General features: G+C 25.8%; 1 protein-coding gene across 3 annotated transcripts; it reads right to left on the bottom strand.

Moving 5' to 3' along the window:
• Window positions 1-870: 870 nt before the first annotated feature.
• Window positions 871-12,873, bottom strand: LOC141526277 (uncharacterized). Of its 3 annotated transcripts, none has more exons than XM_074241198.1 (14): window positions 12,152-12,873; window positions 6,381-6,511; window positions 6,199-6,298; window positions 5,951-6,090; window positions 4,493-5,857; window positions 4,201-4,426; window positions 4,027-4,134; window positions 3,831-3,925; window positions 3,676-3,748; window positions 3,255-3,607; window positions 3,009-3,141; window positions 2,601-2,855; window positions 2,393-2,512; window positions 871-2,305 (listed from the first exon to the last, which is right to left on the bottom strand). In XM_074241198.1, exons 2-14 carry the CDS (start codon window positions 6,458-6,460, stop codon window positions 2,123-2,125), a joined length of 3,231 nt encoding a protein of 1,076 aa, XP_074097299.1. In that variant the 5' UTR covers window positions 6,461-6,511; window positions 12,152-12,873; the 3' UTR covers window positions 871-2,122. The 3 variants fall into 3 exon arrangements, with proteins under 3 accessions (XP_074097299.1, XP_074097301.1, XP_074097300.1); XM_074241200.1 differs by having other exon boundaries at window positions 3,676-3,745; XM_074241199.1 differs by lacking the exon at window positions 12,152-12,873 and adding an exon at window positions 8,192-9,013.
• Between the last annotated feature and the right edge of the window lie 421 nt (window positions 12,874-13,294).

Genomic DNA, 13,294 nt, shown 5'->3' with positions numbered 1-13,294 from the left:
ATCATTAAATAATTGAAGCCTTAAAAGCTTTCAATCAAGATCAACAGATCTCTCTATATGTATATCATATATATTCAGCTCATTCAATCAATAAATGTTTAGTTTTATTTCAGTATTATTAATATTATTGATGATTATTATTATGTATACATTTATATATTTTATAGTTCAATAACCATCATTTGGTAAAGATAACGATTATTATAATTAATTAATTAATTAATGAAGCAACTGATTAGATTTTTCAAGTACACTTGACAGTAATTTTTCTTTACAATGATCAATTTATCAATAAATCAATCCTTTAAATCCAATTAGCTGAATAATAATAATTATTATAATAATATTTTAGAAAAAATTTTATGAAAATAACGCTGCGATCAATTAAATTCATCTCAATGAAGATAATTAGATAAATTATTTGGGCTTACATTTGCAACAGTGCCTTACAACGTCATTTTCATTATATAAATATTTTTACATTATTTTTTAATCAAGTTACTATGTCATTTTTCTGCTCAGTATTTCAATATTTCAATGAATTATATTATAAATATATGATAGATAAATGTTTTATCATTTATTAATTACTATATTTTTATATATGAAATTTTGATAATATTTATATTATTTATTAATTTTTTTCTCATTGGGGTAACAAAGTTTATAAATGATTATAATAATATAGTTTTTAGTAATAGACAATATGCAGGTATAGTTAATTATAATTAAATTAATGAAAATAATTCAAGTAACAATAGTATGTAAAAAATTTTATATTATAATTTATAAGTTATTGATTCAATATATATATATATATATATATATATATATATATATATATATATATATTAAGCCGTTGGATAATGAAAGTAATTCATTTTTTTAATGATTTATTTAATGAGTAATTAATAGTTGGTAGTTGATTTATGGGCAGAATTGAAATTTTTAAGTCAAGTACTGTTGAAGAAATCAACAATTACAAATTAAACAGCATTATAACTTATATATTTCTTATTAAATTATTTAACAATGTGAAAAATAATTATTAGCTAAAAAAAATTTTTTAGCATTTTACATATTATTAACAATGATAACAATGTAAATGGTACTGAAGTTGCGTATTATGAGATTAAAAAAATAATAATTTTTTTTCATTATTATTTTAAAATTATTAACGGCTACGCACAGTTATACTACAGCAACAACAACAACAACAACACCAACAACAACAACAGCAACAACAATTGTTATTTAAATTATGGAATAAATAATGGAAGTAGTAATAGTTGATGATGGCGTTAATTAGAAAAATTTATTGTATTGTTTTTAGTTTTTTTTTTTTTTTAATCTTTTTTCATATTTAATAATGCGTTGCTAATAAACTCTGTACAAACGTTAAAATTCCTTTTGAAAACAACAACATTCGTGACACAATGGTCTTTTTTAAATAATAAACATTTTAATGGTAAATTTAACTTTTTTTTGTTTTTTTTTTCTTCTTCACAATTATTATATTTGTTTGCAATCAATTATTTGGCATCTCATAAATACCTTTTATTAGATTTTTTTACGTTTATTAATATTTATCGTCTTGTCAATTTTTTAAAAATTTATATTTCAATAAATTAACTACCAATGGAATTTAATAATTTACAATTAACATTATTAATTTTTTAATAATATCAATTAATAGGCTTAAAATAAGCATAAAAATTTGGACTTTTGGTTTTCATCAATGGATATTATTGATAATTATGAAAAAAATTTTTAATTAAGTATTTTCAGTCTGTAAAGTACAAGAAATTTAGTTTAAGTACTGTAATATGATATTAATAAATTAAAAATATAATATGAATTATATTCTGCAACGATGAATTATTGATATTTGTCACAGAAGTGTTATGGATTGGTTATAAAATTAAGATAAACATATTAAAATACTTGAGAGTTGTGATCAATTAATAAATTGATTTTGTTTATCGAACAATTTTTTTTTTTTTTAATAATAATTTAAATTATGAGACTTATCATAAATTATAAATAAATAAATAAAAGTATATCTACTTGCCCGGTATTGAATTTTATTACTTTCATTATTGATTGAATAAAAACAAAATAATCATTTTCTAAGCGGATGCCACATAACAACCGGGCGCCGAAGAGCTGTTAACATTTGTCGCCAGTGTGTTAATGATTTTCCAGTTGCATTAGAACCTATTATAACGTGACCTATGGAGTATGCTTTCGAATTAGTTGTAGTATCGGAATTTAATTCAGCTACAGTCAGTCTCAATTGAATTGTCTGTAATAGTAATTTATTTTTTATTTTTTAATTTAAATATAAATCCGGATTTATTATATATTAATTTAACGTCTCAGCAATCTTTACCTGCAGAGTATGAGCAGGCACGTTAAAAATCATGGCCTCATTGAAAGTTGGACTTTTTTCACCTCGCTTAGCAGAGGTTTTTTTCTTGTGTATTTTTTTCCCTTGTTGCAGCAGGTACACCTTAAAAAATTATATATAATTAAGTATAATTAAAATAGAAAAAATTAAGTAAATATATTTAAAAAATAAACTATTATGTTAACTTTACTTTAACAAATAAATCCCCTGGTACTGGACTATTTGTGTCAAGATTTCTGGCCTTTACTACAACTAAAGTGAGCCTTTCGGCAGTTGGTAAATAGCTTAATGAAAACAAAAGTTCACCCAAACGAGGAACAGGTAGACCTGGAGAAACAAGAGGCAGCCAGGTTGTAGCTGGTGGTCGAGCTGCTGGTCCTAATTTTAATGAAGCTTCACCAATAAGAAACACTCCACCCCCCATATTTGTTTCTACTGAAAATATCTTAAAAAAAAAAAATTAATTACTTAATTTTATCTACTCTAATAATAATAATAATAATAATAATAATATAATAATAATAATAATAATAATAATAATAATAATAATAATAATAATAATTTGATTATTTTAACTTATTCCGAACTAAATGCTTACTTCTACTAATAAAGTCCTTCCTATTGGACCTCCATCAAGGGGAAATAAAAATTTTTCCTGATAACTTGGTGAAGGTGATCCTCTATAAAGTCTGGTTTGTACATGTGTTTGTCTATCCGGAAGAAGGCATACTCTAAAATAAAAATATCAATTTAAATATAAGTATAAGTATTTATTAAAAAATAATAATAATAATAATAATAATAATAATAATAATAATAATAATAATAATAATAATAAAATAACCTGGCAAGAGTGTCTTGAGCAGGTTGTCCATCAGGTGCAATCAGATCTCTCGCTTCAAGAACACTAACAACAAGATCACCCTCGATGTCAGCTCCACGTCCTCCCCACCGTTCATACTCTAGGCCAACGCAAATTAGTCCAACAACAATTACTTGTTCAATATCTCCAAGTATAACACTTGTATCTGAGCAAACGCTTTCACAACTTATAGCTCTCTTTAAGTTTGTTTCATCAGGTGGTGGCTCTGGCTCCGGCCCTTGCGAACTACGTCTACCATTTAAACTTATTTCTTCAACATCTATTGACGAATTTGAATTTGAATTTGAATATCCGTACGAGTCTTCTATCAGTTGCTGTTTATTTTTAAATAAAATTTTATTTTTAATATTTTAATATTTTAATATTTATACATTAAACTTACTTGTGACAGTCTTCTCTGTAGCTGAACCTCTTCTAGAGCATTATAAAGGTCTTGGCTACTGCTTCGCCTCCTACTTAAAAAATTTACACTAATTTAATTGACGCAAAGAGACTTTTAATTAACTTTGATAGTAGAGTTTAAATTTTAATGTCTACCTGACATTATCAATTTCATCCATCTCTACATAATCATGAAATCCGTTTAGTCTTTCCATACTTTTTCTTCTCTGTTCTATACTATTAAATATATCCTAAAAAATTAATAAATTTCGAATTAATTTTTCGATTTAATTAATTAATTAATTAATTAATTAATTAATTAATTAATTAATTAATATAAAATAAAATATACCTCAGATGTTCTGGTAAAACTAGGATCAGACATATAAGGATACGGTTCTTGATTAAGATCCTTCAAAAGAAGTGGCGATGAAGGGGGATCTTGGAGACTGTTGTAGACCTAAAATCAAACACCAGTAAGTATAAAAATATATATAGTATTTTTCATTTATTTTCACTATTTTACCTCTTGCGCGGTCCGATGAGCTTCCAAATTAAGCTCCGGACTGTAAAGGTCGGATGTCCGTCTTGAGCAATCAATACCAATAGCCGCGGGCTCACCATCAATGTACAAATTTGAAACTTCATCTTGTATACCGTTTACCGTTTGATTTTTTTCTAAATTAAGGCTAGATCGTATCATTCCGGGGAAAGTTAGCATTGGAACTTGCTGAGCTGAGGAAAGCACTGAGCTGTCAATTTTAAATTTAAATTAGTAAAAATTTATATTAAAATTAAAATTAAAATTAAGTACTTACTTGTAAAATTCGGAAGCGTCAATGTAGCTCTGAGATGTAACAGACCTCAGAGCGCTAAAAATTCTCTCACCGGTAGTGGGACTGCTGCTGCTGCTGTTGCTGCTGGTAGACTTGTTATGGAGTGAAGGATCATGATTTGATGGATCTGGCGGAGCTGGGGGTGGAACAGGACTAGGTGTATCGTTGTCACCCGGTGTTAGGACTCCTTCATCTTCAGTGTTTGGATCATCGTGTATTTGATCACTCAGTGAATTGTAATTTGGTACGTCTGGCAAACTTTGAATGTACTGTGAGACTCTCTGCAGTCCTTGAATTTTCGAATTTCCATGAATGTCAATCCCGTAATTGTCATCCGGAAAAATATTTGAATTTCTCAAGGGTGTCATTTCAATATTTTGTCCAATTTCGTCATTTTTTATCAATTGGCTTGAATAAATTTGAGAATTTTGCAGTAACTTTGTGATAGCCTCAGACCCGTATATTGATTCAATAAATGAATTTGAATTGGTAAAATTGAAGCTATTAAAAGATCCCCTTGAGTCATTTCTCGAATGTATATTATGTCGAATTTGTTGTTGTTGTTGTTGTTGTTGTTGTTGTTGTTGTTGTTGTTGTTGTTGTTGTTGTTGTTGTTGTTGTTGTTGTTGTTGTTGTTGTTGTTGTTGTTGTTGTTGTTGTTGTTGTTGTTGTTGTTGTTGTTGTTGTTGTTGCTGCTGCTGCTGTTGTTGTAAATTTTGTTTTTGAATAGAATATTCATTGAGCTGACAAATTGAAACTCCATATTTAAGCTTAGCCGTGTCTGGAGTTTCTCGATTTATTCTACAGAGATGATAACTATCTTTTATTCTCTCTTTAATATTATTTACACTATCACATTGAAACTCAAAGGTTAATTTTTTTTCATGTTCATCACTTGCTGCAGGCTCATAATTTTGGTTATTAATAGAGTAACCACAACCACTCGTTTGAATACTCTCAGGTACAGATTTAGTGTGTAAATTATAACTAAATGAAGGCGGGGGGCCATTGATACCGGTAGCAGTTTGTCTGCTTCCGTTGTATTGGCTGTAAATTTTAGGAATTTCATTTTGAAAAATAAATACAGATCCATTCCGATCATTGGGATCTTTCCGGTGATGAGCACCCGCTGGACGCGGTATTGGTGGTGGAGTTAAAGGAGCTGCTCCAGAATTTTGCATCCGTAAATATTCAGGTGTATTGTGCGTTTGAAGAGGAGAAGGTCGAGGCCGGGGTGTCGGTTTTGGTTGGGGTGCTGGTCTCAGAGGCTGCGGTGGAATCATTGTTGTATTACATCCAACTCCTCCCCCCAGTGGAGGATGAAGGTCTCGATCTACTGCTTCAAATCTATTTTATAGTCAAAATTTAATATTACCATTAAAATAAATTAAAATTATATTTATTTTATTTATTTATTTAATTTATTTATTATATATTTACCGGGTAAAAGCTCCTTGAGCGTCCAATCTCAGATCACTGTCGCTGTGTAAAAGATGGTGAGACTGTGTACTACCACCAGACTGTCGATATAGGCCTGGGATAGTCTGAGCTGTTGGATGTTGAGCTTTCACAAGTCCTACCTTTAATTTCAATTAAATCAAATTGATTTATAGTTAGATTTTTACAACAGATGAAAATTTAATAAATTTTTTCTATCAGTATATTTTAGTTATTAAAATATTAAATACTTTTTCTTCTCGTGGGGCCCACAACCATGACAATCTTTGACGCCACTCCTCACACACGCTCCAGATGTTACGTGTGCTCCATTTACAATTTAAACCATACCTGCATTTTTATAAATTAAATTATTCATTTATCAATAATATAAATAATATTAAAATAAAAAAAAAAAAAAAAAAAAAAAAACCTTCGGTAAAAGACCAAAGCTGCTCCTCCTATAACAACAAGCGCCAAGGCAACTCCTAATGTTGTTATTACCCAGCCCATAATATTTAAAATTTATTATTTTATTTTATTTATAATTTTCCGACTTGAGAGCTGAAACAAAAACAAAAAATCTTTTATGATTATTATTATCATCATCATCATCATCAAACTCTATCTTATTAGTGATGAGCTGATAAACTGAAGAGAAAAAATAAAAAAAAAAAAAAAAAAATTGAATGGATGGCATTGTATCTGACACATATGAGAGGTCATGAAACAAGAGTTGATTTTAACTTGGTTTAGTTGGTTAAGTCTACTTGTGCTCTGAAAGCTCTTACCATTATGTATGCTATTCATATAGTCTTATATTATCTTATATTTTTACTCTTTTTAGATCACTTTTGACTAGAAGCCTCTTTAATTTATAGCGTATTGTAACTATAGTCGTAATTATAAAACAAAGATAAATTTTTTTCTAAATAAATAAATATATAAATTTCTTTATTCTTTATTTAATAATTATTTTGTTTTTAAAAGTCAAAGCATTATTTTGAGGAAAAATAAATGAATCTGGTGATGAATAGAGCGCTAAAGAATACTGAGCATTCTGCCGAAGGCTTTAAGTTCATTGACAATATTTGTATAGTCTGCTCCATAAAAAGTTCAATAAACTTTTTCACACTAATATTGACTTGTTGAAAAATATGTTATAAATTATGTTTTATATGAATGACTAAATATATTTACGCGTAGTAGCCGCATTAGACATGCAAATATATTTTTTTTAAATTAGTATCGAGCAGTATACTAGATGGGACGTTAAATTTACCAGAAAAAAAAAAAAAAAAAAAAAAATGCAAATGAAACAAAAAAAGCCATCTTCACTTTTTTTCCATCTCAAGGCTATAAACAATGGTAGCAATTATTGCGCTGGATTTTAGCCTCCACTACCCTGCAACGTCATTCACTTTTTTTTCTTTTTTTTTTTTTTCATATACCTATATATAATAATACAGATATTTTATTCAATTATATTTATTATTTAAAATACAACCATAACTAATTAAATATTTATAATTTTATAATAAACATATATATATATATATATATATATATATATATATATATATATATATATATATATATATATATATATATATAAATATTTCTTTTTAAACGATTTTACATCTTCAAGTATATTTTATCAGATTTGATCATTATTTACTGCAGCATGTATTGGCATTGGAATTCAATCGACGATTATAGTATTTGATATAGCTTCCATTTTTATCAATAATAATAATAATAATAATAATAATTACTATTGTAAGAATAATTTGTCTGTCTTGTGATATGATCAGCAATTTCATTCATTCAAAAAAATTTATTTTTTATGTTAAAAATTTTTATAAACATTTATAATAAAGTGCGATGAAAAATCTGGAAATAATCACACGTTCTATAGAATATATTGGTGGGAAATTTAATTAATTAAAAGGAAAAATGTTTGATGAATTTAACCGGAAAATTTGACATCACAATGTTACATAAATTCTTTAGGAATAACTCATACATATATCTATGTGTTTAATGCACTGAATACCTTAAATACTGTATCACATTGCTGATTAATCTATTATTTACATATTTTTTAATAAAAAATATATAAGTTTCATGTAATTTTATTTGTATGTTATAATTTTTTTTTTTTTTTTTTTTTTAAATCTATTTAAGCGTCTAAAACTTTTAAAAATAAAAATAAAAGGGAAAATAAAGCATTATACATATTACCTTGACCAGATTTAATTTCAATTGTTTTGGCTGGATAGGTATGATCATAATTCACAATTCATAATTCGTCCATGGCCTGACCTATTTTATTCCTTTATATTTTCTGGATTGAAAATGATGCATCAATGCGTATATATTTTACATATTACTACATGATAGTTAAAACTAGCTGGTTTTTTTTTTTTTTTTTTTTTTTTTTTTTTTTTTTTTAAATAATAATAATAATTATTTTTATTAATATTATTGTAAAATTATATTTAAAATATTAAAATACTAAAATACTAATTAAAAATTATGAAAATACCAACAAGGATATAAAATAAAAAAAATTAAAAATAGGAAGCAAGAGTTGCTGAACAAGAGCTTGAAAAATACTATATATATACCTAGTTGTAGTAGGGATTGTTCGTGGCGTAATGAATGCATAAAATAAATAATAATAAAAAATAAAAAAAAAGAAGAAAGGCATTATGGATTGTTGCCAGATGGCGCATAGGCGCATTGCGTTTGAGAAAACTCGGGTATTCCCGAGAATCCTCGACTATTTGAATAAAATAATATCTTTTTATACTTTCAGTATTTATATTACACTAAAAATTATTTAAACTTTAACTTTTATTCAACTGCTCGCGGTCAATGTTCTCTCAACACGAACCTGTCATGTCTTTTTGTTTAGTTATTTCATTTGGTTTTTTACTTTTACACTTAAATTTTTCTTAATTTTAGAAACAATTAAATTTAATTTAATTACTTAAAAATTTATATTTAAATAAATATTTAAGAATGCAAGTTTTTAAATTTTTAAATTAAATTTTAAAAATTGTTTGAAACATTCCTCAATTCTACAAAACTTGTTAGAATGTTAAGAAATAAAAAAATTATCAACTCTCTTATTTTTTATAAATATAAAATAATTATAATAATAAAAATATTAAGTTTAATTGTCAATTTGTAAATGGTAAAGTTTATCGTTTAGTTTTAAATTAGTTGTAAACAAAACTAAAAGTTATTCAAGTTGAATATCTCGAAAACTGTCTTATATTTAATTAACAATTTTCAACAATAATTAATTGAGAGTGAAAAATGATGATAATAATAATAATAATAATTTTAATCCTAGAAAAACTTTTTAATGATTATAAGTTCATTATAGTATCAATAACAATTGTTAATTAACTATTGTACAAGAATAGATGTCAATAACTGAAAGTTTCAGTCATGCGTGCATCAGACATCGAGTATTCAATAGTATAACTGACGTGTAGTCGTTGCACAGAGTAGTCTGTAGAGTACTCGGTATCTATCTACTACCTATACAAATCGATCGTAAATCCAATACCGCAAGCTTTCAGCTTTCAGCTATTCACTAATTAATAAAAATATCTATTTCATTTCTTTTTTTTTCTTTTTTTCTTTTGATTATTATTATTATTATTATTATTATTATTATTATTATTATTATTATTATTATTATTATTATTATTATTATTATTATTATTATTATTACAATCGTTAAATTGGCTTTAAAGATATCCTTGTGTATATATATATATATATATATATATATATATATATATATATATATATATATATATATATATATATATATATATATATATATATATATATAGGATATTATATAGGATGTCAGGAGCTCTGTATTTTAACATCATCGATTGGCAATTAACAGTATACATATATGTATAATATTTAGTGTGTGATCAACGATGAACGATGAACGATGATAGTATCATCAATTATACTCTACATATAAATTCAAACTATTCACAGGTTAATTTCCGGTTCCGAGCCTAGTAATATTATTGCTAATGCTTACTCAAGTTTATCTATACAAAAATACATAATACAACAAAAAAATAAATAAACTCCTACGTACTTATAAACAAAACGCCTACACTCTATTCGATTAATTTTGTTTTTTTTTTTTCCGTAGGCAAATTTTTTTTCCATCAATCAGAGTTATTTTATTACTCGGTACAAAAAATACCTTTTCATGTTGTTTTATAGATTTATCATTTATTATAAATTATAATTAAAATAAACTTCTTAATAAGTATATAACATTTATAGTGATCAAAGTACATACATATATTAAAAAAACTTTTATAACGGGTAATCTCATAAATACTTAATATATAACGTGTAGTGATATGAATACTCTGGTATATAAGTCTCAAAGTAAACTTTTAATAAATTTTTATTTTCTTGTTTCAACTAAAAAAGTTAAAAAGTTTATCGATATAGCATTTGTCGATATAATATTTATTAGAAAAGTTATAACTTTAATCAAGTCTTTGTCTTTTGATATTTTATTATTTTTTTATAATTTATAATTTTTTTTAACGATATCGAAAAATTTTAATAATAAAAAAGAAAAAAAAAAAAATAGAGTTATATCAAAGAGAAAAATTCTTGTTCTAGGAAATTATTTTTGATTCAAATAAATTTCACTCGGTTTAAGAATTTATCTCTTAAATTAAGTTAATTATTTTTTATCTCGGTTGCTTATATTGCGCCAATCATTGAGTGAGATTCGGAAAAAAAAAGTATTGTATAAAAATCATAAAAACTGAAAAAGCTGAGAAAGCTCAGATCACCGTTAACGTCAGCGTCAACAATATCTATCCTATTTTTTCGTTATTTCTTTATTTTTATTTTTTATCGATGTACGGTTCGGTTGAGCGCTTTCAGAAGTTTATTTTTCCAAGCTAGTCGTTCATGCCATTTAGACTTCTTTTACCTTTCGTGACCGAGTAGAGAGATATCGCGTGAAAAAAAAAAAAAAAAAAAAAAATAATAATAATAATAATAATAATAATAAAAACAATATCTTTACTTTTTTTTTTTTAGTAAATCTCGATTAATATCGATGATATCAATTGATAAGATAAAATATTAAGTAATTTTTTCCTTGTTTATCAGACAATTTCTTTATAATTTTAAAAGTTTTGATCATTGCAATATGAATAATCCGATTATATTTTGATTAAAATAATTTTTTTTACTCCATTAAGTAGTAAAAAAACGTTTTAGTCATACAAAACTCTAGTGAGTCACTATAGAATATCGGTAATGGATGACTGATGTACATTGCAATATAATAAAATTATTTTAAAAATGCTGTAATAGATTTTAGAGCTGACCGAACATGACTCTTTTACCGTGTAAATAAGTTAACTTGACGATACGCGAGAAAAAAAAAAGTAAATTTAACAACGAAACCTGTGTCGAACAAGACCTGAAACTTGTCGTTAGTAATTAATTATTTATGATTTTCGTTTTATTGTAATATTAAATTAAATAAAGGTATGTAAAATGACTATAAGATAGAATAAAGGTTGAATTTAAAAAAAATTTTTTAAATACAGTCAATACAGGTTAACATGAATAACTAGGATTATAATAAAAATAATAATATTTATAAATGTTAAAAGAGGCGGATGTATTATAGTATGTGTATGTTAGTCCTCGACCCATTCACGAGAATGTCGACTCCCACTGATTCTCTTGATGCTTTACTCTCATCTCTTCTTTATCATCATCTTCTTTTTCTTCTTCCTCTTCTTCTTCTTCTTCTTCTTCTTCTTCTTCTTCTTCTTATTATTATTATTATTATTATTATTATTATTATTATTATTATTATTATTATTATTATTATTCTCTTTTCTTTCTTTCCTTTATTCTGTCATCCACTAGGTGAAAAGGTCAAGGTGCATTCTAAGCACTCTTTAACTTTATTTTACATTTTTTTTTAAACAATTATCGATTCTTATACCACTTCCTTTAATTGTTTTGATTAAAATCAAATATTATTGTTCTTACTATTATTATAATAATTTTTTTTTTATAAAATAATCCTAAAATTTTATAAAATAAATCTTAATTAATGTTTATACAAATTTAATAAAATATTATGTGGAAAAAAAAAAAATAACTTACGTCGACTATATCGAGTAAATGTCCAGTGTGTTGATTGTTTATTAGTCGACCTTCTCTAGACTAGGGTTTTAACAGTAGACTTTGTCGATTACCAGTCGCTGCCAAGCGTGGTGACACAAATAATCACGAGAATTTTTATTCCACCCAATTTTTCTACTCACATTATTTTTCCCATACATTATTATCATTTTTCAATAATTTAAATATGTTTATTATTTATTGGTATTATTTACTTAGAGTTTTAGATGTAAATAAAAAAAAAATGTAAAAAAAAAATAATGAATGACCGTGGTTTAATGGGGTCTATCTCGTCTATTTCGCGTGCGCGGATCTTTTACGGGCTCACATGACCCACCCTCGCTCGCTCGTATCACAACAACGACTGGTTACTGGCTCTATTTTTATTTAAACCAGACTGTGCCGCTACTATCACTTGCTACCACTGGACTGAGCAAAACCTGGAGAAAACAAGGAGGCATAATATATAATGTATATATACTTGGCATATCATAAAGCGCCGTCGCAGAGTCGACCCGCAGAACTCGAAATTACACCCTCGTGCTGCTGCTGCTGCTGCTGCTGCTACTACTAGTTCGTGTATACGTATATGTATATTATTATTACTTTACATTAAAAATACTAAGTAATTGAATTTACATATATTATTTTTTATACTAGATTTTATTATTAATATATTAATAATTCAAATGTTGATATACTAATATAATGTATGATTAAATAAAGGCTGTACTATTTAAATTAACATTTGGGGATTTTAATCATTTTCGTTTGATTTTTTATTACATAAGCTGACAAATTTATTTAATTTAATTATTTTTACAACAAAACAATTAAAAATATCGGAATTTGAAGTCATTATTTATTTTTAATTAACATTCGATAAAGTTAGCAATATTGTAATGTAGGATATATTTCAGCTACCTACAAACGCGTAAGGTTTTCGTGACCGAGCTTTTCTTTTTTATCGACCGGATACCGCAAAAATGTAGTAAATATATATATATATATATATATATATATATATATGATATCAATTAAAATATATAAACGATACCGCAAGTACAAATAATTTAACAAATTTTATTTTTATAATAAAAAAATTGTTGTTAATATTTAGTAATT

Source organism: Cotesia typhae, unplaced genomic scaffold (genome assembly GCF_013202065.1).
Source record: "Cotesia typhae breed Kobodo isofemale line unplaced genomic scaffold, CoteBio_Ctyphae contig_33, whole genome shotgun sequence".
NCBI classification, from domain to species: Eukaryota; Metazoa; Arthropoda; class Insecta; order Hymenoptera; family Braconidae; genus Cotesia; species Cotesia typhae.
Note: the sequence above shows the minus strand (reverse complement) of the source record. Positions and strands in the feature narration are given on the sequence as shown.

Excerpts from the sequence above, each read along its gene's own strand:
- LOC141526277 (XM_074241198.1), bottom strand. The coding sequence starts at position 6,460 with ATGGGCTGGGTAATAACAACATTAGGAGTTGCCTTGGCGCTTGTTGTT. Across the intron at positions 6,091-6,198 it reads GGGCCCCACGAGAAGAAAAA|GTAGGACTTGTGAAAGCTCA; the intron begins GTATTTAATATT and ends TTGAAATTAAAG. Across the intron at positions 2,306-2,392 it reads TGCCTGCTCATACTCTGCAG|ACAATTCAATTGAGACTGAC; the intron begins GTAAAGATTGCT and ends TTACTATTACAG.